At 42.4% G+C, this 24,482-nt stretch overlaps 1 protein-coding gene across 2 annotated transcripts in view; it reads left to right on the top strand.

The window, feature by feature from the left end:
* Positions 1-24,482, top strand: part of CTNNA2 (catenin alpha 2) — a 1,238,106-nt gene that overhangs the window by 373,011 nt on the left and 840,613 nt on the right. For both annotated transcript variants that reach the window (XM_032653512.1, XM_032653513.1), the window contains exons 4-5: positions 3,122-3,288; positions 21,247-21,366. In XM_032653512.1, the coding sequence (XP_032509403.1) occupies positions 3,122-3,288; positions 21,247-21,366 (287 nt within the window). The remainder of the gene's footprint in view (positions 1-3,121; positions 3,289-21,246; positions 21,367-24,482) is intronic.

Raw genomic sequence — 24,482 nt, forward strand, 5'->3', positions numbered from 1 at the left:
GTGGCTTGAGAGGATCAAAGGCTTTATCATAGAAACACTGCTCTGAGCTTAGGTCTGTAATCAAGTTTATGAGCTTGAATACAAGAGTGTATATAAAAGAAACAGGCAGCTCTGGTGTCCTCTCTTTATTGCTGTCTTCCAGCTCCTACACATGCATGCTATTTCTTAGCTAAATATTTTAGTCTTATAGAAAAAGCAGTTCTCGGGGAAAATAGCTAATTTTATTCTGATAAACTCTCTTATCATTTTGTAATATAGATTACAAACGCATTAAAGCTATAGCCGACTCCAGAGTGCCTTTCCTTTAAAAACTTTAACAACATGAAATCATTTGTATCTGCTTAAAGTGAGTTTTTAGTTTTAATTTAAATTGGATTAAATCATCTTTTATTTATTGGAGGGTAATCTCAGAATTTAGTGTGACATTTCCTTTTGCAGAGTCACATTTGCTAATGTGGATCTCTCTCTGTCTCTGTCTCTGTCTCTCTCTCTCTGGGTCTCATTCTCTTTGTCACGGACATCTCCCGAGAGCCTTCCAGGAGTGCCTGGTGTGGTCCCCAAGCTCCACCTGACAGCTCCATCCTGCTCTGTGCCATCCCCTGGCTTTGAAGCAGTATTGCTGACCAAATAGTCAGCATCTGGATGAAGTGCCATTATACTGACCTCCTATATGAAAATCTGATCTTGAAAATCAGTTTGATTAGGCATGGTTTCTCCACAAGCTGGAAGGTGGTGTGACTGGACTCTCCTCTTAGGGCCCTTTTTTCTGAGAAGAGCCCTGCCTGAAAGGTCCATTCTTACCTGAGCTATGACTCATACCATTTAACCTGAAAATTTGGGACCAACCATGTAGCTCCCTCGTTTCACGTGCAGAATAAATCTCCCCCTTCCTTGAATAAGTGGATCCCTTCCAACAGCATCTGACTTACCCATTAATACCATGTACAAATGTGTCCATTCTTTACCTAGGGTGACCCTCGCGCTATTTCATTAGATTCACCTTGGTGTATAATGTTCTTTCTTGCTGCACTCTACAGAGTGAGAATGAGGTATACTTCTCCCCACCACTCAGATATTTGCTACTGTCTTTTTCTGGGCGACACAGGGTGGGCAGAGAAGAGATTTATGCAAGCCTGTGGCAAGGGTAGAACACTGGGATTGAATACGTACCTCCTAACTGCCAGCCTCTACCTTAAAGTATATTTAGGTCTCTAGAGCGATACATCTTGAAAATTCACCAGTATGACAGTGAATATTTAAACTTCTCCCATGCTGCTGTTATATATTAAGCCACTTGTTTGTGCCTAGGCATAAATACTAACCTGGCTGGCTGTGTCATAGATGGTAGGCTCTTTTAAAAGTCCAACAGCACAATATATTTCCTTACACACCCACATTTCTTAAGTATAAAAAGGATCACTGTGAGGGTTTAAATAACTACAACACTGAGGGAATTACATTATATTTTGATCTGCCTGTAAAATGATGAGAAGAGTTTTTTATTTTGCCTTATATCTTAGGATAAATTATAGGATGCATGGCCTTTCAGTGATATAATTGACTTTATTTAAATCAACTCGGTTTTGATGAATAGATGAGAAGTATCATTTTATAAATAAATATTGAATGACTTGTGTCACCCTAATTTAATTAATTGGTCATATTAACTCTGCTCTTCTGGTTCATTGAAGTATTTCTACCCCTGTGTGTTTTCTGCTCTGTGAAGCTTCATTATACTTTTTCCTAGTTCTAGTTCCTAGTTCTGTGTTCTCCGGGTGGATATCCACCCCATGGGGCCCATCTCACGTAGTGAATGATCTCCCTTTGTTTCCCTCTCCTGGGGTGCAAATGTGTACCTGTCCATTGTGTTGGGTCCGTATTCACCATCACCACCTCGTCTCTGGTTTCCATACCTAACCAGTCCCCAAATCCGTTGTTTCTCTCATGCAGATCTCATTAATACTCCCTTCCTCTCTGTATCCCGTTCCTATTTCCCTGGTCCACGTCTTCTTTACTGCTCCCTCAGATTATAACCGTGTTTTCCTATTTTCTCTACACCAGTCTTGTCCCTTCCAGTTTATTTTATATAATGTGACCAAAATAAAAATCTATTAAGTCATTTCCCTCCCTGCTGAGGACACAGTTCAGATCTCTTCCACAGTGTTCCAGGCCCTGGTGCCTGTCTTCCCCACACCCCTGACTCACTGTGACTTTCCAGGTGATTGCATTTCCCCATACTCAGCGCCCTGCTCCAAGTTCTGGAGCCTCGTGGTGTTCCTGCTGCCTCGGGTTTCCTTCCTACCTTTGTCTTCCTGGTGAATACATTTTAGTTTTTCAAAGGCTGTCAACGTTGACAGCTTCCCTCCAGCCTCATACTAAATAAGTAAATCACTTCCTCCTCTTCTTTGCCTTCATTCTTAATCATATGTCTATGATGGCACGTAATCACTATTATAAGTATGTATTTACAACGTGTGTCCTCATTAGATTGTGAATTCCTTGGGGCCAGGGCGTTCTTAGTCACCTTTGCAATTCCAGAGCCTGGAAGAGAATCTGACATGAGTATGTGCTTAATAAACATCTGTTGAATCGCTTCAATTGTCTCATAAATGTTCTCTATATTAGAGAGTAGCTTCCTAGCAGACAATTGAAAGAACAGACTTGGGGTAACTCTGTAGTCTGTTATTGTCTGATTAGCTCAATTACGAGTACAGAGTTCATGAGGCCAAGGTCTTAAGTTTCATTCCTCTCTGGAGCAGTTAACTTTATTCTTCAACTGTTAGAAACCAACTAGCCTAGTGAATACCACTGGTTCCAAGGGATTTGCAGAGTAAGAATGATTAAGGTAAGGCAAATTCATCTCAGTTCTTAGACAAATTGAATTAACTATATTCCTTATTGATGCTAAACACATAATTTTACACTTGGGTTTTGTCTACAGCACCTGTCTGGGTGCACTTATGAGTTTGCCTTGAAAGTGTCTGCTGCACTGAGGGAGCTGGTACCACCTGGTAATAGTGGTTTTGCAATGAGAGCTGTGATGGCCCGTCCACAGATCTTTACGACTGCCAGCCTCTGAGCCTCCCGTCTACCCACGTGTGTCTCCGTGTCTGTCTTCCAGGTGAGACGATGCGCATCGCCTCTTCAGAGTTCGCTGATGATCCGTGCTCCTCGGTGAAGCGTGGCACCATGGTGCGAGCTGCCCGGGCTCTGCTATCGGCTGTAACACGCTTGCTCATCCTGGCGGACATGGCAGACGTCATGAGACTTTTATCTCATCTGAGAATTGTACGTATGTAGAACTTATCAAAATGTGCTTTATGTGGGTAGCAACATGGACCATGGCACTGAACTGGACCAAAGATGTTTCGCTGCTCACCAGATCACTTGGTTACTCACCCAAGTGGTATGCCCCCAAAATAATACATCTTTCAAAGCTACAGAAGATTCACTTGAATTGTTTTCCGTCTCTCAAAACACAGAGTTTGGATTTCCCCTTAGTTCTTGGCGTACAAAACAGTGCATCTTTCAGGCTGCAGAGGCCATGCGTGGTGTGCCTGCCTGGACTTTGTCTTGAGATTCAGAGCAGCGCTGGTCCCTGTGGTAATTAGGCCAGGCCGGCTCTTCTGGGTAGCTGGCCACGTGACCACCTCTGCCCAGCTAAATATGGATCCCACGTTGCATTGTATTGTGTTAACTGCTCCAGCATTGCCCTTTTGTAGAATTACGTACTTTGAACCTCTCTTAGTCTGGCAATAAAAAGAAGCCTTGTCCATAGCACTGATGGCTAGAATCAATCTTGTTGCATCAAGCTTGGCATCTAACATTCCTGGATTGGGTCTCTGGGCGCATATGTGCCCCACCAACCCCTAGAACTCCATGATATGTGCCTTGCTTGTCAGGATTCCTTGGTTCCTTTTAAGTCTTCTGTTTCTTAATGGAAGTGGAGACTTGCCCTGGTCACAAATTTTCCTGGGTCACGTGCAGCCCTCCCAGCCCTTGACAGCTAGGCCTTTCTCTGTTTTTCTAGTTGCTCACTGGTATCTAGTTGCAGCCTGGGTGGACTCACCCTTTGATGATGTAACTCAGTTGCTTAGGAATGTGGCTTCTGCCTAGAGGGTCTCTATTCCATGCCCTTATTTTCTTTTTCCATGAAATGAACAATGAGGGGGCAGGTGAGATAGGAAATGAATCATGGCAGCCTACTCTTACCTCACCTTCCATATCAGATTTGTCCAATATGGAGTTTCATTAAGAAATTTCCAAAATCACAAGTGTTCTGTGTCAAAAAATCTTGGGCAGGGTCTTAGCTGAGCTGGCCCCAATAAAGGAGCCAAGATTTCCAAAATTTTGTATAAACTCTGCAGTATTATGAAAGGCCTCAAATTCCAACATCCCCAGCCTGAGTTGCATGGTCATAAACCACAAAGCAGGTTTAGCTCTTCATGGTTTCTCTTCAGGTTCCTGAGGAACCAGGGGACCCAAAGCAGAACCTGCTTGGGAATTTTTCTCTCAGACTTTTCTCAGAGAATAAGCCTCAGAAACCCGGGAAGGCTCTTGTAAGTTGGATGAGGTGAGCAGTTTGAGGATAGACTACCTATTTCACAGGATACTGAGGGGCAGTGTAACTTTATGAATAACCTTATGGCCACTGGAGTAAGACAGCCTACGTCTAATCTTGGTTTGGGGTCCACTTGTCAGCCTGTCCTAACCCACCACATAAAGCCTCCACAGCATAGAGAACAGAGGGGTGGTAGCCAAAGGGGGGCGGGGAGGGAGGGATGGGAGGGGAGGCTGGGGTTAGCAGACGGAAGCTATTATCCAGAGAATGGATAAACAACAAGGTCCTCCTGTAGAGCACAGAGAACTAGATTCAATAACCTATGATGAACCAGAATGGAAAAGAGTCTTAAAAAGGAGAATCTATACATATGTACAACTGAGTCACTTTTGCTGTACAGCAGTAATTATCGCAACATTGTAAATTAACTATACTTCAATAAAATATATGTGTAAAAAAAATAATAGGGCTTCCCTGGTGGCGCAGTGGTTGAGAGTCTGCCTGCCAATGCAGGGGACACGGGTTCGAGCCCTGGTCTGGGAGGATCCCACATGCTGCGGAGCAGCTGGGCCCACAAGCCACAGCTACTGAGCCTGCGCGTCTGGAGTCAGTGCACCATAACGAGCGGCCGCGACCGTGAGAAGACCACGCCCTACGATGAAGAGTGGCCCCCGCTCGCCGCAACTGGAGAAAGCCCTCGCACAGAAACGAAGACCCAACACAGCCAAAAATAAACAAATAAATTTAAAATAATAATAAATGAAACTTCCTTAGGTCTCACACCCCATCTGTTAGTAGGGGGCTAGTGATTGTGCAGTCCTCAGAGTTGTGGGGAGGTTTAAACTGGGGGAATTCCTTATGAAGCATTCATCACGGAGTCCGGTGCAAAGTAAGTGTTTGGTAAGTGGCGGCTATGTCACCATCGTCAGATCCCGGAACTGCAGTGCTGGCTGTTATTTCTGCAGCCCCGCCTGAATTATGTGCTTCTTTTAGGCTACAGATGACTTTGTTCTCAAGTGTGTTGGAGAAAAAGTTTTGTTACCTTTCTCTTCCAGCCTGCTTAGTCTTCAAAGGCAACATTTTAAGAAAGATCTTTCCCCAGATGGACAGTCTTCCTTTACCAGGAGAATAGGACTGAACCTAAGGAAATTAACTTTACATCTTGTATGTTATCTGTGCCGTGGAAGGCCATTTCAAGCCCCTCTTGAGGATTGATGAAGGCTAAATATTCTCCCCGAATGGTCCACACGTGGAGGGTGCTCGTGCAATCGGGGCCTGTAGTGTGATGTACGGCACCAGCTGCTGCCTGCAATCCTGCCTCTATCCACCTGTTTTGACCAGTGCTGTCGGTTGATAACATCACACTGCAGCCTGTCTTCATGTGGAGTCAATTATATCCTCTTCCCGACACAGCAGATTAAGAGAAGTTAAAAAAAAAAGATTTAGCACAAAATATGGAAAGGTCAACCCAGCAATATTAAGTAGTCCTGTCAGACTGTCAGTAGTAAAATTAAAAATGATTGTAGACTGAAAAACACATTTGTTCTACTGAAAGCGCAGCCTCTGCAGGGAACAACGGTGGCGGAATGGTGCCCTCTTGTGGATCAAATCGGGAACTGCAGCGTCTGGTGCTAGCGCTGAATTACTCAGGCGGGGTGTGTCATACTTGGGTTCAGGTCAATCAGGGTTTCATACGATGGGACTATTGTTCCAATCCCCTAAAAAAGACAATGTGTCAACAATTCTTTGCAAATGAACATGGTATATAATTCTGCTTGGCATTTGTATTCTTTTCTATAGAAGCACATCCTCTCATAAACAAGTGTTGTCTGCCAGCATCTACTTACTTGTTTTTAAATCAAGATGAAGGAAATAGCTTCATGTATTTTGATGGAGCAGGTTAGAAATTATCATCTATACTTTTATCAAGACTTATGCCAAATAAAAATGAGTTTCCTTACCAAATGGTTGATAGAACATAGATGAGAAAAAGAGTGGCAGGCGCTTTCTAACGGTAATAAAGCAGTGACTTGATTTTGGGTCGGGACATTGATTAACACAGTATAAGGAGTCCTGTAGCTTCCTGCCGTGTTAACCACTGCCAAGGTATTTTACCTTTAAGCACTTCAGATAATATTTTACTTTTCATCTTTCAGGCCATATGCCCAAACTCTATTGCCGTTCTTTCCAGATACTGATTTTTCTCATTTCTGAGTAACTTACAGGAATATGGAGGGAATTGCCTTCTTATCAGAAACTTATTTTCATGCCTTTCCATCAGTAATTCACTGAGCAGATGAAGGAGAGTCAATTTATTCTCCTAAAATGCCCGTCTTCATTTTCTGCCCTGCACCCTCTAGGTAATTGTTGGCAAATCGAGTAATCTTGAGCAAAACTCATTCACCCTCTGAACATGAGTAAAGAACTGGGAATTCTGCAGAGGTTGTGTGATTTGGCAGTGTGTAGGTTTTTGCATTCTGCTACCTTAAAATTACATTTGCACACTTAAGTTTATATGCCTGCTAAGGAGTCCATCTTTTCATATAACACATAGATATTCTGGCTGCTCAAATTAAGCTACTTGCTCTATTTTGCAAGTATTTGTGTGTGCTTTAATGTTGAGCTCTCTTTTGAATATATTAAGGATTCGTATGACTGCTGAAGGTTTTTGCTACTGTAGTTATTTTGAATTCAGGAAGATAGTGATGGAACAGCGAGTGACATATAGTTCAAAGCCGAGTTATCGCCAAAGAGGGAATTTGATGTTCCTGAGCGAAGCTAAAGGAATCATTTGCACATCAGACATCATTAAAAACTACTGAATTATAATCACTTGTATTGTTGAAGTTGCTGGTGAGTGATTCCCTACAGACACCTGGTGTATCCTGCAATCAGTTGACATTATCAGTGGAGATGGAGTTGTGACACTTCACGCTTTGAAAGGACTCCTGCATTTCAATCAGTGATCAAGAAGAGCGATATTTATTTTCCCTAAACTCTGAATGAATGCAATCAGAGTATACTGTCCAATTCTTAGCGTTGGTGATGTCATTACACACAAACTCACCTAGCCATGTGTGTGTCAGAGGAAACAATCACTTTTTTTTCTGTACTCAGTCTGAGTCCTGGAATAATGATGTTCCCGATTATCTCAGAATTGCTCTCTAGAAAGTCAATAGCAAAATGAGAAAACACAACCATTTAGTCAACTTCTCAGGAAATTCAGATTATCTTCGAGGCTACCAGGGGACAAATCTAATGCTGCTGCCCCATTGTTGGTGGGTGAGTTTAATATTGCCTGTGATTTTTGTGACATTAGCATTGAATGGTCTTAGTGAGTCCCCAGTAACATTATTTCTCAGCAGTCTACTGTTTTGTCCTGCAACTCTGATGTAGCTCTTTAAAATATATATATATATATATGTATATATATATATAAGTATAGTTGATTTACAATATTTTGTTCATTTCTGCTGCACATAATCGAGGTATAAAATATCCTTGTCTCTGATTATAAAGGTAGAAGTTACTGCCCAGATTCTTAGCACATGTTTTTCATCAGAGCTGTCACGGCATTAACTTCAGCTGATTTATTTGGAATTTACTTATTTATTCAGTTATCCTTTCAAGAGATACTTATTGGATGCCTACTGTGTATAAGACGTTGTGCCAAGATATATGACTTCAAAGGTAAATAAGACTCAGCTCCTGCCTTCACAACTTTATAGGTGGCGGAGACATTAAGAAAGAGTGAAGCACATGTTGTGAAAATTGTGCATATTGCTATGGTCTCACCTGGAAGGAAAACATAATAATTAGGATGTTTTCCATTTTAAATAACAGAAACCCAACTCAAGTTGGCCTTCCCAAAAGGGAATATATTGGCTCCCCAAGTCCAGAGGCAGGTAGCTTCAGGCAAAGCTTGATCAAGGTACAAACATGTGACAAGGACCAGGTTTCTATCTCATTTTCCTCACTAAGGACACTCTTCTCTGTAGGCCCTTTTCTCAAAATCTCAAGGTAGCTGCAAAATATTCTCAAGATTACATGCTTCTAGACTATAGTTAGCAAAAAGGAGGAAATTCTCTTCCCAGGCAGCTCAAATAAAAGTTTTACAATTTTGTTAGTCATTTTGGCCTCTAAATCAGGTATACATCTGAGTTAATTATTTAGAGGGGACATGGGATGTGCTGATTTCTTAGTTTGATCAGCACTGTTCTTCTCCCTCATCACCCGCCAAGCCAAGGATGGGATCAGTTCAACCAAATTGTATTGTTGGGTGATTTGGGATAATGTGAAGAAGGGTGATGTGGTTGGGAGAGGGAGGTGTTAGGACTGGGGCTCAGTGAACTGAATGAGATTTGCCTTTTCCTGAACTAATTGTTCAACCACAGATTGAACAGGCTGGAGTCACAAGCCCAAGCCTGAAGCTGGGGGCTAAGTGTTGAGGGTGATTGGAAAGAGGTTGGCCCCATCAAAAGAGTGGGGGAGGTATCATCCTGTCCAGTAGTGAGAGCGATGCTACACAGTAATTTGAGCAGGGAAAGCTTAATATAAAGAATTATCAGCTCTAATAGATTAGAGTAACAAGGAATTGTCTAGGAAGACGTAAAGAGAACTCTAGGGAATCTAGGAATGGCGGATGGAAGGAGCAGCCACTCCCCCCAGGACTGAGATAGAGCACACTAGGGGGAGCCCACCCCAAACCAGGGCCAAGATCCAGATGTTCCTAGGTCACTGGATGACAGAGAGGCCACTGAAGTGCCACACAAGCCAACGGAACTTGCTAGAAATCTGCCCTTTAGGGTGTCAAGGAAAACTGTGCGTGGAGACATGTCTCACTAGAGGTATTGCACTACAGAATCACCCATGGGGGCCAGCTGGTGTTGGAGGAGCTACCCCTGCTGCCCAGCCTGTCCAGGGAGCACTCCAGGACCAGGAAACAAAACCCCTTCCTCCTTTGTTGCCTGTCAAACACTCTCTCCCTACAAAGCTTAACATAGGAATAAGATGTAGGGCTTCCCTGGTGGTGCAGTGGTTGAGCATCTGCCTGCTAATGCAGGGGACACGGGTTCGAGCCCTGGTCTGGGAAGATCCCACATGCCGCGGAGCAACTAGGCCCGTGAGCCACAACTACTGAGCCTGCGCGTCTGGAGCCTGTGCTCTGCAACAAGAGGCGGCGACAGTGAGAGGCCCGCACACCGCGATGAAGTGTGGCCCCCGCTTGCCACAACTAGAGAAAGCCCTCGCACAGAAACGAAGACCCAACACAGCAAAAATAAATAAATAAATTAATAAACTCCTACCCCTAACATCTTCAAAAAAAAAAAAGATGTAAAGGGCCAAGCTACATGTTCACAGAGCAGGCAGAAAGTATGAAATTTAGATTTGATAACCAGCCTGATAACCAGCCTAGGGAGAGAGTGATTCACTGCTCCCAACTGGGATGCCCTTGCCATAAGAAGGGAGATGGATCCAGGTGGGACAAAAGATTTCACCTACTGAGAGCTTCACAGGCAGAGGAAAGAACAAAGGCGTGAGAGTGAGGGAGGGACTTGGGGCATTCATAGTAATATGGTTGATTGATTCTGTTGTTGGAGCAGAGAGGGTAAGGTTGGGAGGGGCAGTCACAGAGTTAGAGAGATACAGGGTGTGGAGTGTCTCCGTTATCGTGAGAAGTAGTTTGGACTCTACCCATTTGTTTAGACTCTGTATGGATTATGGGGGACTGCTGAGTAGTCCTAAGCATTAGAATCAGCTTCGTGATTTAGCCAAATAATTTTGGTAGCAATATGGAGAAGGAATTAGAAGAGGGGTGAGCCCAACCAAAGAGACAGATTGAGAGATGAGAGATGATTAAAATGATCCAGGCCAGTGAATGAAAGGAAAGCTGAGTGAAGGCAGTGGCAGTGTGTACTGTGAAGGGGTAGATTTTAGAGAAATTGAGAGGTGGAATGGAGACTTAGCAGATGGGGCAGGACTCTTAATGAATCTTCATTATCCAAACTGGACTCCAGCAGCTTTACAAAACCATCCTTTTTAGGAAACTGAGGCAGCACAGCCCAGGAGTTAAAAGTATGAGCTCTGGAGCAAACTCTCTGGGTTCACACCCAGGTTCCTGCACTCTCTTGCTGTGAGACCTCTCAAGCTGGCTGTGTCACCCCTCTGGCTGCAGTCTTTCCTCTGTAAAGAAGAAACAAGAAAACTATCAGCTTCAAAGAGCTGTTTTGGGGGACCAAGTTAGATATGTGTAAAACATTTGGACCAATGTCTGCTACATCATAAGTAGTCAGGGACATTGGCTATTGTCATTTTTCTTGTCCAAGCTGAAGGTAACTTTGGAAATGTATCAAACCGCATTATTGTACTTTATAAAGCATGGCGGTTTATGGATAAGTGATGCTAGCATTTAATCATTCTTGCTTTCTGATGAAATCATTGTCTTCACTTTTGAACAAGGAAACAGAAAATTTAATCAAGAAGACCAGCTTATCGTTAGGAGGCAGAAAGATAAAGTATAATGTTGCTGAGATATCCATGGTCAAACCAGAGTATATGGCTCAACAAGTAAAGTAGTCAAATATAGAATCTTGTCTTCATTCCTTCATTTACTTGGCCAACTCCTATTTCCAAGATAACATCTTTTAAATTTAAATCCAGATCCTAACAAGAGAGCTTTGTATGACTTATTAGTTTCATTAGTGTCACTTAAAATCCAATCAACTGGATATCAACTGAAGGACCCCGGAATGAGGTCAGTCTGTCCAAATGGAAATGATCGTAACAATGATTTATAGCACTGGTATGGGCAGTGACTGTGGACAGGAGAACAGGATCACACGGTCCAGGAGGGGAATCAGACTCCTCTGTTCCCGCTGTCCCCATCCCTGTATGTCTGCCTAGCTCCTAGGAGGTGCTTAATAAGTATTCATACATAAGAAGTATGAATTCTCAGACTACTTTTTTTACATCAAAATAAGTAGGTGCAGTTTCAGTCAGGAAAATTGGAGACTGATTTGATTTAGTGTAATTAATGTATTGTTTTTGGCCACGCTGTGCAGCATGTGGGATCTTAGTTCCCCAACCAGGGATCAAACCTGTGCCCGCTGCACTGGGAGCACAGAGTCTTAACCACTGGACCACCAGGGAAGTCCCGGAGACTGACTTAAAGAGTCTGTCTCAAACAATTTGACAGAGCTGTCGACTAAATAATAGTGACAAGTAGGCTTGCTTTGGAAATGGGGGTAAGGGCTATTTCAGACAAACTCTGAGAAGACTCAAGATTTTAAGAGTTTTAAGGGACAAGCTCTGAAAATAATATCTAAATCCACCAAATAAATAGGGAGGAAATTTTAATATCCTGTCTAGAAGTTCACACTTTTCAGCTATCCCCATCCCCAGAACTCAGGCTCTAGTATTAAGGACAGGAAGACCTGCCAGAGCTGAGGGTTCTCATGTTGGTGTTCGTCAGCCCAGGCCGGCCATGGGAGGAGAATAACTCTCTGTAGGGTCCAAGGTCAAGAGGGCATTTATTACAAGGAAGGACGTGGCAGCTGCCTCTAAGGGCCCCCTTTATCAGCTTGTTGGAAGTGACTTCCCAATCCAGCACACAGAGTCCCCCAAACCTCCCCTTATAACACCTCCCCCATGAGCACCAGTTTTCTTCTCAGAACCATCACACAGCCTGCCATCTGTGTCCTTCCACTCTTCCCAGGTCCCTGTCACCTGCAGACATTCCAAGAGCAAGATGTAGCCTTTCCTCTTCACAGTCATTCAGGAACAATGCAAATAGGTACGAAAGAAAGATCTTCTATCTTCCATAAAAGATGAGAATGGAAACCTCATTTTATCTGGAGTCTAGATTGAACCGCCCATCACCATCATTCTAAATAACTTCCTTGCTTGCCGCAACTCTTTCCTTAATGAAATGTTAGCCTATTTAGTAAATTTAATGGTAGTCATATCTATGGAGGAAAAGATTTGATGATATCCATTATCACTGGTTTATAGACACTATTCTCTTCCTGCACTCAGTGGAACTTGGTGAGGAAGTTGGATTAGCCACCTTTGTGATTGTGTCAAGTTAAACAAAGGTGTATCTCTATAGTACTATGTTAATCTATGACTTTTTCTAGCCATTTTAATGGTCATTTGGATTTCCTGCATTGTCAAACAATGAACTGTCTGTATATTGTCCTTTGATTTGGTCTAAACTACAAGAGCCAATTGGAATTCTGCAGTAGACCCATACATACTCTGTGTATTTCTCATTACTCTTTCAGAGCTACCATTTCTCTTTTTCTACTGCCACTCTCAGAAGCCTGTACTAGTTGAGGCCTCTCTACCAGACTCCCTTCAAAACTAAGAACTTTTGATTTTGCAAACATAGTTCTGCCTTGTGCCTGATTCACTCACGATTATGTTCTTGGCTATTTCCAATGATCGTTATTCTGTTCACCCTAGTTGATGCCACCTTACATGGCAACAAAGCTTCAAATTCGCTTACTTTGCGAGGCTCAATAGTTTCTCTTCTGTTGGATGGCAAGGCGTAAACTCAGCTTAAAATTACAATCCTTTTAGTCCCAGATTTAGAGGTGATGCCGAGAAGATTGATTGCAGATTTAAGCTATCTCAAACTTTTTGCAGCCCAGGAGTTCCTCCAGTTTTTGTTTGCAAAATATTTCCTCCTCTGAAGATTTCTAAAGTCTGTTTTTCAATTCCATATTTCTTAAGTATATTTTCCTTTATTTTTCCACTTGAAATTAAAAGTCCATATCCCTTATCAAAACCACAACTCAAAATACAATCAGTGTAGTATTTTATTTTTTACATCTTTATTGGAGTATAATTGCTTTACAATGGTGTGTTAGTTTCTGCTTTATAACAAAGTGAATCAGTTTTACACATACATATGTTCCCAAATCTCTTCCCTCTTGCATCTCCCTCCCTCCCACACTCCCTATCCCACCCCTCCAGGTGGTCACAAAGCACCGAGCTGATCTCCCTGTGCCATGCACCTGCTTCCCACTAGCTATCTAACTTACGTTTGGTAGTGTATATATGTCCATGCCTCTCTATCGCTTTGTCACAGCTGACCCTTCCCCCTCCCCATATCCTCAAGTCCATTCTCTAGTAGGTCTGTGTCTTTATTCCTGTCTTACCCCTAGGTTCTTCATGACATTTTTTTTCCCCTTATATTCCATATATATGTGTTAGCATACAATATTTGTCTTACTCTTTCTGACTTACTTCAATCTATATGACAGACTCTAGGTCTATCCACCTCATTACAAATAGCTCAATTTCCTTTCTTTTTATGGCTGAGTAATGTTCCATAGTATATATGTGCCACACCTTCTTTATCCATTCATCCAATGATGGACACTTAGGTTGTTTCCATCTCCGGGCTATTGTAAATAGAGCTGCAATGAACATTTTGGTACATGACTCTTTTTGAATTATGGTTTTCTCGGTATATGCCCAGTAGTGGGATTGCTGGGTCATATGGTTGTTCTATTTGTAGTTTTTAAAGGAACCTCCATACTGTTCTCCATAGTGGCTGTACCAATTCACATTCCCACCAGCAGTGCAAGAGTGTTCCCTTTTCTCCACACCCTCTCCAGCATTTATTGTTTCTAGATTTTTTGATGATGGCCATTCTGACTGGTGTGAGATGATATCTCATTGTAGTTTTGATTTGCATTTCTCTAACGATTAATGATGTTGAGCATTCTTTCATGTGTTTGTTGGCAGTCTGTATATCTTCTTTGGAGAAATGTCTAGTTAGGTCTTCTGCCCATTTTTGGATTGGGTTGTTTGTTTTTATGTTATTGAGCTGCTTATAAATTTTGGAGATTAATCCTTTGTCAGTTGCTTCATTTGCAAATATTTTCTCCCATTCTGAGGGTTGTCTTTTGTGCTTGTTTATGGTTGCCTTTGCTGTGCAAAAGCTTTGAAGTTTCATTAGGTCCCATTTGTTTATTTTTATTTCCATTTCTCTAGGAGGTGGGTCAAAAAGGATCTTGCTGTGATTTATGTCATAGAGTGTTCTGCCTATGTTTTCCTCTAAGAGTTTTATAGTGTCTGGCCTTACATTTAGGTCTTTAATCCATTTTGAGCTTATTTTTGTGTATGGTGTTAGGGAGTGATCTAATCTCATACTTTTACATGTACCTGTCCAGTTTTCCCATCACCACTTATTGAAGAGGCTGTCCTTTCTCCACTGTACATTCCTGCCTCCTTTATCAAAGATAAGGTGACCATATGTGCGTGGGTTTATCTCTGGGCTTTCTATCCTGTTCCATTGATCTATCTTTCTGTTTTTGTGCCAGTACAATATTGTCTTGATTACTGTAGCTTCGTAGTATAGTCTGAAGCCAGGGAGCCTGATTCCTCCAGCTCCGTTTTTCATTCTCAAGATTGCTTTGGCTATTCAGGGTCTTTTGTGTTTCCATACAAATTGTGAAATTTTTTGTTCTAGTTCTGTGAAAAATGCCAGTGGTAGTTTGACAGGGATTGCATTGAATCTGTAGATTGCTTTGGGTAGTAGAGTCATTTTCATAATGTTAATTCTTCCAATCCAAGAACATGGTATATCTCTCCATCTATTTGTATCATCTTTAATTTCTTTCATCAGTGTCTTATAATTTTCTGCATACAGGCCTTTTGTCTCCTTAGGTAGGTTTATTCCTAGATATTTTACTCTTTTTGTTGCAGTGGTAAATGGGAGTGTTTTCTTGATTTCAGTTTCAAATTTTTCATCATTAGTGTATAGGAATGCCAGAGATTTCTGAGCATTCATTTTGTATCCTGCTACTTTACTACATTCATTGATTAGCTCTAGTAGTTTTCTGGTAGCATCTTTAGGATTCTCTATGTATAGTGTCATGTCATCTGCAAACAGTGACAGCTTTACTTCTTTTCCAATTTGGAATCCTTTTATTTCCTTTTCTTCTCTGATTGCTGTGGCTAGAACTTCCAAAGCTATGTTGAATAAGAGTGGTGAGAGTGGGCAACCTTGTCTTGTTCCTGATCTTAGTGGAAATGCTTTCAGTTTTTCACCATTGAGGACAATGTTGGCTGTGGATTTGTCATATATGGCCTTTATTATGTTGAGGAAATTTCCCTCTATGCCTACTTTCTGCAGGTTTTTGATCATAAATGGGTGTTGAATTTTGTTGAAAGCTTTCTCTGCATCTCTTGAGATGATCATACGGTTTTTCTCCTTCAATTTGTTAATTTGGTGTATCACGTTGATTGCTTTGCGTATATTGAAGAATCCTTGCATTCCTGGAATAAACCCCACTTGATCATGGTGTATGATCCTTTTAATGTGCTGTTGGATTCTGTTTGCTAGTATTTTGTTGAGGATTTTTGCATCTATGTTCATCAGTGATATTGGCCTGTAGTTTTCTTTCTTTGTGACATCCTTGTCTGGTTTTGGTATCAAGGTGATGGTGGCCTCGTAGAAGGAATTTGGGAGTGTTCCTCCCTCTGCTATATTTTGGAAGAGTTTGAGAAGGATAGGTGTTAGCTCTTCTCTAAACGTTTGATAGAATTCACCTGTGAAGCCATCTGGTCCTGGGCTTTTGTTTGTTGGAAGGTTTTTAATCACAGTTTCAATTTCAGTGCTTGTGATTGGTCTGTTCATATTTTCTATTTCTTCCTGATTCAGTCTTGGCAGGTTGTGCATTTCTAAGAATTTGTCCATTTCTTCCAGGTTGTCAATTTTATTAGCATAGAGTTGCTTGTAGTAATCTCATGATCTTTTGTATTTCTGCAGTGTCAGTTGTTACTTCTCCATTTTCATTTCTAATCCTATTGATTTGAGTCTTCTCCCTTTTTTTCGTGATGAGTCTGGCTAATGGTTTATCAATTTTGTTTATCTTCTCAAAGAACCAGCTTTTAGTTTTATTGATCTTTGCTATCATTTCCTTCATTTCTTTTTCATTTATTTCTGATCTGATATTTATGATTCCTTTCCTTCTGCTAACTTTGGGGTGTTTTTGTTCTTTCTCTAATTGCTTTAGGTGCAAGTTTAGGTTGTTTATTCGAGATGTTTCCTGTTTCTTGAGGTAGGATTGTATTGCTATAAACTTCCATCTTAGAACTGCTTTTGCTGCATCCCATATGTTTTGAGTCCTTGTGTCTCCATTGTCATTTGTTTCTAGGTATTTTTTTTTATTTCTTCTTGGATTTCTTCAGTGATCACTTCGTTATTAAGTAGTGTATTGTTTAGCCTCCATGTGTTTGTATTTTTTACAGATCTTTTCCTGTAATTGATATCTAGTCTCATAGCGTTGTGGTCGGAAAAGATATTTGACACAATTTCAATTTTCTTAAATTTACCAAGGCTAGATTTGTGACCCAAAATATGATCTATCCTGGAGAATGTTCCATGAGCACTTGAGAAAAATGTGTATTCTGTTGTTTTTGGATGGAATTCCTATAAATATCAATTAAGTCCATCTTGTTTAGTGTATCATTTAAAGCTTCTGTTTCCTTATTTATTTTCATTTTGGATGATCTGTCCATTGGTGAAAGTGGGGTGTTAAAGTCCCCTACTATGAATGTGTTACTGTCAATTTCCCCTTTAATGGCTGTTAGTATTTGCCTTATGTATTGAGGTGGTCCTATGTTGGGTGCATAAATATTTACAATTGTTATATCTTATTCTTGGATCGATCCCTTGATCATTATGTAGTGTCCTTCTTTGTCTCTTGTAATAGTCTTTATTTTAAAGTCTATTTTGTCTGATATGAGAATTGCTACTCCAGCTTTCTTTTAGTTTCCGTTTGCATGGAATAGCTTTTTCCATCCCCTTACTTTTAGTCTGTATGTGTCTCTAGGTCTGAAGTGGGTCTCTTGTAGACAGCATATATATGGGTCTTGTTTTTGTACCCATTCAGCCAATCTGTGTCTTTTGGTGTGAGCGTTTAGTCCATTTACATTTAAGGTAATTATCGATATGTATGTTCCTATTCCCATTTTCTTAATTGTTTTGGGTTCATTATTGTAGGTCTTTTCCTTCTCTTGTGTTTCTTGCCTAGAGAAGTTCCCTTAGCATTTGTTGTAAAGCTGGTTTGGTGGTGCTGAACTCTGTCAGTTTTTGCTTGTCTGTAAAGGTTTTAATTTCTCCATCAAATCTGAATGAGATCCTTGATGGGTAGAGTAATCTTGGTTGCAGGTTTTTCTCCTTCATCACTTTAAATATGTCCTGCCAGTCCCTTCTGGTTTGCAGAGTTTCTGCTGAAAGATCAGCTGTTAACCTTATGGGGATTCTTTTGTGTGTTATTTGTTGTTTTTCCCTTGCTGCTTTTAATATGTTTTCTTTGTATTTAATTGGGTTTTTTTGTTTGTTTTTGTTTTTTTTGCGGTGTGTGGGCCTCTCACTGCTGTGGCCCCTCCCGCCGCGGAGCACAGCCTCTGGACATGCAGGCCCAGTGGCCATGGCTCACGGACCCAGCCACTCCGCTGCATGCGGGATCCTCCTGGATCGGGGCACAAACCCACGTCCCCTGCATTAGCAGGCGGACTCCCAGCCACTGCACTACCAGGGAAGCCTGTATTTAATTTTTGACAGTTTGGTTAATATGTTGTTGGCATATTTCTCCTTGGATTTATCCTGTATGGGACTCTCTGTGCTTCCTAGACTTGATTAACTATTTCCTTTCCCATATTAGGGAAGTTTTTTTTTTTTTTTTTTTTTTTTTTTTTGCGGTACGCGGGCCTCTCACTGTTGCGGAGCACAGGCTCCGGACGCGCAGGCTCAGCCGCTCCGCGGCATGTGGGATCTTCCCAGACCGGGGCATGAACCCATGTCCCCTGCACCGGCAGGCAGACTCCCAACCACTGCGCCACCAGGGAAGCCCCCATATTAGGGAAGTTTTCAACTATAATCTCTTCAAATATTTTCTCAATCCCTTTCTTTTACTCTTCTTTTTCTGAAACCCCTATAATTCGAATGTTGCTGCATTTAATGTTGTCCCAGAGGTCTCTGAGACTGTCCTCAGTTCTTTTCATTCTTTATTCTTTATCCTGCTCTGCAGTAGTTATTTCCACTATTTTATCTTCCAGGTCACTTATCTGTTCTTCTGCCTCAGTTATTCTGCTATTGATCCCATCTAGAGTATTTTTAATTTCATTTGTTGTGCTGTTCATCATTGTTTGTTTCATCTTTAGTTCTTCTAGGCCCTTGTTAAATGTTTCTTGCATTTTGTCTCTTCTATCTCCAAGATTTTGGATCACCTTCACTATCATTATTCTGAATTCTTTTTCAGGTAGACTGCCTATTTCCTCTTCATTTGTTAGGTCTGGTGGGTTTTTATCTTGCTCCTTCATCTGCTGTTTTTCTGTCTTCTCATTTTGCTTATCTTACTGTGTTTGGGGTCTCCTTTTTGCAGGCTGCAGGTTCGTAGTTCCCGTTGTTTTTTGTGTCTGTCCCCAGTGGCTATGGTTGGTTCAGTGGGTTGTGTAGGCTTCCTGGTGGAGGGGACTAGTGCCTGTGTTCTGGTGGATGAGGCTGGACCTTGTTTTTCTGGTGGGCAGGTCCATGTCTGGTGGTGTTTTATAGGGTGTCTGTGAACTTATTATGATTTTAGGCAGCCTCTCTGCTAATGGGTGGGGTTGTGTTCCTGTCTTACTAGCTGTTTGGCATAGGGTGTCCTGCACTGTAGCTTGCTGGTCGTTGAGTGAAGCTGGGTGCTGGTGTTGAGATGGAGATCTATGGGAGATTTGATATTATGTGTAGCTTGGAGGTCTTTTGTGGACCAGTGTCCTGAAGTTGGCTCTCCCACCTCAGAGGCACAGCACTAACTCCTGGCTGCAGCAACAAAAGCCTTTCATCCACATGGCTCAGAATAAAAGTGAGAAAAAGTAGAAAGAAAGAATTAGTAGAAGTAGAAAGAATGAAAGAACAGAAGGAAAGAAAGAAAGAAAGAAAGGTGGAAAGAAAGGAAGAAAGGAGAGAGGGAGGTAGGGAGAGAGGGAGGAAGGAAGGAAGGAGGGAAGGAAGGAAAAAAGAAAGAAGATAAAGTAAAATAAAATAAAGTAAGATAAAATATAATAAAATTATTAAAATAAAAAAATAATTATTAAGAAAAAAATTAAAACAAAAAACAAAAGCACGGACGGATAGAACCCTAGGACAAATGGTGGAAGCAAAGCTATACAGACAAAATCTCAAGCCGAAACATACACCCTCACAAAAAAAGGAAAATTGGAAAAAAATCATAAAACTTACTCTCAAAGTCCACCTCCTCAATTTGGGATGATTCGTTGTCTATTCATGTATTCCACAGATGCAGGTACATCAAGTTGATTGTGGAGGTTTAATCCGCTGCTCCTGAGGCTGCTGGGAGGGATTTCCCTTTTTCTTCTTTGTTCTCACAGCTCCGGGGCTCAGCTTTGGATTTGGCCCCGCCTCTGCGTGTAGGTTGCCGGAGGGCGTCTGTTCTTCGCTCAGACAGGACGGAGTTAAAGGAGTAGCTGCTTTGGGGACTCTGGCTCACTCAGCCCAGGGGTAGGGAGGGGCACGGAGTGCGGGGCGAGCCTGCAGCGGCAGAGGCTGACGTGACGTTGCACCAGCTTGAGGCGCACCGTGCGTTCTCCCGGGGAAGTTGTCCCTGGATCCTGGGACCCTGGCAGTGGCGGGCTGCACAGGCTCCCCGGAAGGGGGGTGTGGATAGTGACCTGTGCTCGCACACAGGCTTCTTGGTGGCAGCAGTAGCAGCCTTAGCGTCTCATGTCCGTCTCTGGGGTCTGTGCTCTTAGCCGCGGCTCGCGCCCGTCTCTGAAGCTCCTTTAAGCAGTACTCTTAATCCCCTCTCCTCGCGCACCAGGAAACAAACAGGGAAGAAAAAGTCTTGGCAGCTCCAGACTTTTCCCCGGACTCCCTCCCGGCTAGCCGTGGAGCACTAACCCCCTGCAGGCTGTGTTCACGCCTCCAACCCCAGTCCTCTCCCTGCGCTCCAACCGAAGCCCGAGCCTCAGCTCCCAGCCCCGCCCGCCCCGGCGGGTGAGCAGACAAGCCTCTCGGACTGGTGAGTGCCGGTCGGCACCATCCTCTGTGCGGGAATCTCTCCGCTTTGCCCTCCGCACCCCTGTGGCTGTGCTCTCCTCGCGGCGCCGAAGCTCCCCCACTCCGCCACCCGCAGTCTCCGCCCGCGAAGGGGCTTCCTAGTGTGTGGACACTTTTCCTCCTTCACACCTCCCTCCCACTGATGCAGGTCCCGTCCCTATCCTTTTGTCTCTGTTTTTTCTTTTGCCCTACCCAGGTACGTGGGGAGTTTCTTGCCTTTTGGGAGGTCTGAGTTCTTCTGCCTGCGTTCAGCAGGTGTTCTGTAAGAGTTGTTCCACGTGTAGCTGTATTTCTGGTGTATCTGTGGGGGGGAAGGTGATCTCCACATCTTACTCTTCTGCCATCTTCCTCTCGTCTCAATGTAGTATTTTATATGCTTTAGGAGTTCAGCAATTATTATCTTTTATATACAAAATATATAAATGTTGAACAAATATTTTTTTCTGATTATAAATGCTTCTTGGGGTACTTTTCCCCATTATTTTATTTAAATGTTAATGAATAAATGTTTTCTTTTTAACAAACTAACATTTCTAGCATGTTTAATAATATTGCAATACTAACTATCCAGTTATAAATATATTGGATTTTTTTTTTATCGTTTCAGGTGGAGGAGGCCTTAGAAGCTGTCAAAAATGCTACAAATGAGCAAGACCTTGCAAATCGCTTTAAAGAATTTGGAAAAGAGATGGTGAAACTTAACTATGTAGCTGCAAGAAGACAACAGGTGGGAAAGATTTTGGAAATCTAGGGGAGAAAGTGAGTGAGTTTAAGTAACCTTGTAGTTGTGTAGGCCCGGACAGTGGATCAGCTGCACCTGCCGGCTATCAGATCATCAGATGCCTTAGGAACCTGTGATCACAAAGGCATCTTCCTACTCGGGCCCGTTCTGGCCCTACCCTACCGCGCTGGTACTCCCTGGGTACTCTCCGGCCCCTGTGTGCTTACAGTAGGTCACAGGCCACCTGCTTCACTGGTGGGAACCACCACGCCAGCCCTACCACACTCTAACCTTCCTTTTTTTTTGACTTTTATATTTATTTTTTTATGGAAGTATAGTTGATTTACAATGTTGTGTTAATTTTGGCTATACAGCAAAGTGATTCAGTTATACATATATTGATATATACATTTTTAAATATTTTCTTCCATCATGGTTTATCTCAGGATATTGAACATAGTTCCCTGTGCTATACAGCAAAACCCTGTTGTTATGCACTTCATGTGTAATTGTTTGCATCTGCTAACCCCAAACTCCATCACTCCCCCACCACCCTCCCCCTTCACAACCACAAGTCTGTTCTCTATGTCTGACCACACTCTAACCTTTTGTTCACACTTGGAAAAGCTCCCGATTGAAATATAAAGAATATCAAACTGTGGTGTGGCCACTCCCTGGGCACTGTCCTTAGCCCTCACTTTTTATCTCCCAGCCCTGTGGACAGCACCGTGCATATACACACCCCAAGTGTGTAATATGTACAGTGAAACTTTTATCAAAGAGATTAAGTAAACACGAAGAAAAATAAAGAAAAGGCAGAGAGAGAGAGCGAAAGAGAGAGAGAGAGAAAGAGAGAGAGAGAAGGGAATGGACAGGGGAGGGAGAGCACAGGTAGCGAGTCACTTTGATGAAGGTGGTTGACCTGGGGTTTTCTTTGCCTCCCTTTTGTCTCAGGATGACACCCTCCATTTAGCCAGCTCTATTTGTTCAGTAGGTACCATTAGAATTTAGTTTCCAAAGAGTGTGTCCTTTTCTTTCTTCTTAGAAAAAAAAATCTTTAAATGTGGAGAGGTTAGTTAAAATCCTATTCACCCATCTTCTTGACTGTTCTCAGGATTCTTCAACATTTTGGGCACTTCCTAGTGACTTTTTCTAAGGTTCTCTGTGACCAACAGGAGAATTCTAGTGAACATTTGTTGAGTGTTCATCTGTGCCAGACTGAAGTGACACCCGTATTACAAATTGACAAAGATCTAGTCCCTTCCCCTAAAGAGCTTCCAGTGTCCTTTGTGGTGGGCACACAGTCATGACTTTAGTTCAGGCGATTATTTTTAAGTATTTTGTTATCAGCAGAATCCTTTGTTCATGTGGAATCTTGTGTGGTAGCCCACAATGTAATATGGTTAGGAGCGAAGTTACTCTGAAGCACAGGTTTGAGGCCCAAAAGCCAGTTAGCTTGTTTAAACAACTGAAAAAAAAATGCATTGAATCTTGATTTCAGTGACCAATGGGGAGGCTGGGGAGAAGGGTGGGTGCCAGGACACTCAGAGTCTTGTAGAGTGTTTGGATTTTATTGTAAGTGAATGGGTAGTAGTTGAATAGTTCAGAGTTTGGTATCAAAGTCTCAGATTTACAGTTTAATGTTATTCTAGGTACGTTGCAAAGATGGGGGTAGCATGGAAGAGGAGAGACTAGTTGTAGTTGGGAGGGGGCTGAAGTCATCTAGGTGAGCGATGCTGGTGATTCTGGAAAATCTTTATCAAAAGTTCAGGCTCTCGTTCAATTCGTCCAAAAGAATTTGGTGAGGAACACAAAACACAGAGGAAAAAATAAATACACACACTGAGTGTGAGGCACAAAGAGAACAAAGACACAGTTTATTCAGGACAGAAGCAAAAGTTACACACTCAGAGAAGCGTGTGGGCATCCTCTAGAGTGAGGGGTGCCACCCAGGGTTATTGATCCCCTTTTTGTCTTATTTTTAGCACTTTGAATGGGTGGGGGGTCTTTTAGATTAGAGGGGAATATTCTTTGAGCAGAGGGTTGAGGTGTGGCCTGGATTTGCACCAGGTTGCATCAGCTTCTGGTCCTGTGCGTTTGTCTCCTGAAGCCACCCTACATGCACTCTAGGAGCTGTTTTCCCTTAAATTGTCCCTTACTAGTTGAGTGCCACACGTGGAAGGTCCTATGCATTTTTATTGCACATGCTCCATGGTTTTTCACGGTCAGAGTTTCTTGCTCAGATGCTACAAAGTTTCTGTTTTAGATGCCATTCCTCCATGCATCATGGCCTCAGTAAGGGCAAAACAAGGAGGTAGCTTTGCCTTCTGACTCATGCCTGTACATGAGGAGGCTGTCCTGGGGCCCGGCTGTGTCTTTTCTGCCTCATTGGTGGTCTCAAATAGCTTGGCAGCAGTACTGGTGGAGAAAAGCATAGGGAGTCCACATTTATTTTGAAAATAGAACACTCAGGGCCTGCTGTGCAATTGGCTGTGGGAGTTTAGGGAGTGACAGCAACCAGTTCACATCTGAGGTTCTGTTTGAGCAAATGGATAGATGGTGAGGAATTTACTGAGATGGGTGAAGACTGGAAAGGGACCAGTGAGGGTTCGAGATCAAGATTTCATACTTAGATGCATTGATTTTGAGATGCTTGTAAAATCCATGTAGAAATGTCAAAAGGAGAGAGATGTGGGTTGGAGATGGAAACAAGTCATCAGCATGTAGCTGGTATTAAAATCCACAGTAATATATGAGATATTCATCTGAGAATGCCCATAAATATAATTTATTTTTATCTCATAAACCTTGTTTTAACTAATTGCTATTTCACACTCTTTCAAGAAAATGTAGGAAAAAAAGTAGAATTAAAAGAAGAAAGGGCTTCCCTGGTGGCACAGTGGTTGGGGGTCCACCTGCCGATGCAGGGGACGCGGGTTCGTGCCCTGGTCCGGGAGGATCCCACATCCTGCGGAGCGGCTGAGCCCGTGAGCCATGGCTGCTGGGCCTGCGCATCCGGAGCCTGTGCTCCACAACGGGAGAGGCCACAGCAGTGAGAGGCCCGTGTACCGCAAAAAAAAAAAAAAAAAAAAGAAGAAAAAAATTGTATAACACTCTACCAG

Source organism: Phocoena sinus, chromosome 13 (assembly GCF_008692025.1).
Source record: "Phocoena sinus isolate mPhoSin1 chromosome 13, mPhoSin1.pri, whole genome shotgun sequence".
Taxonomy (NCBI): Eukaryota; Metazoa; Chordata; class Mammalia; order Artiodactyla; family Phocoenidae; genus Phocoena; species Phocoena sinus.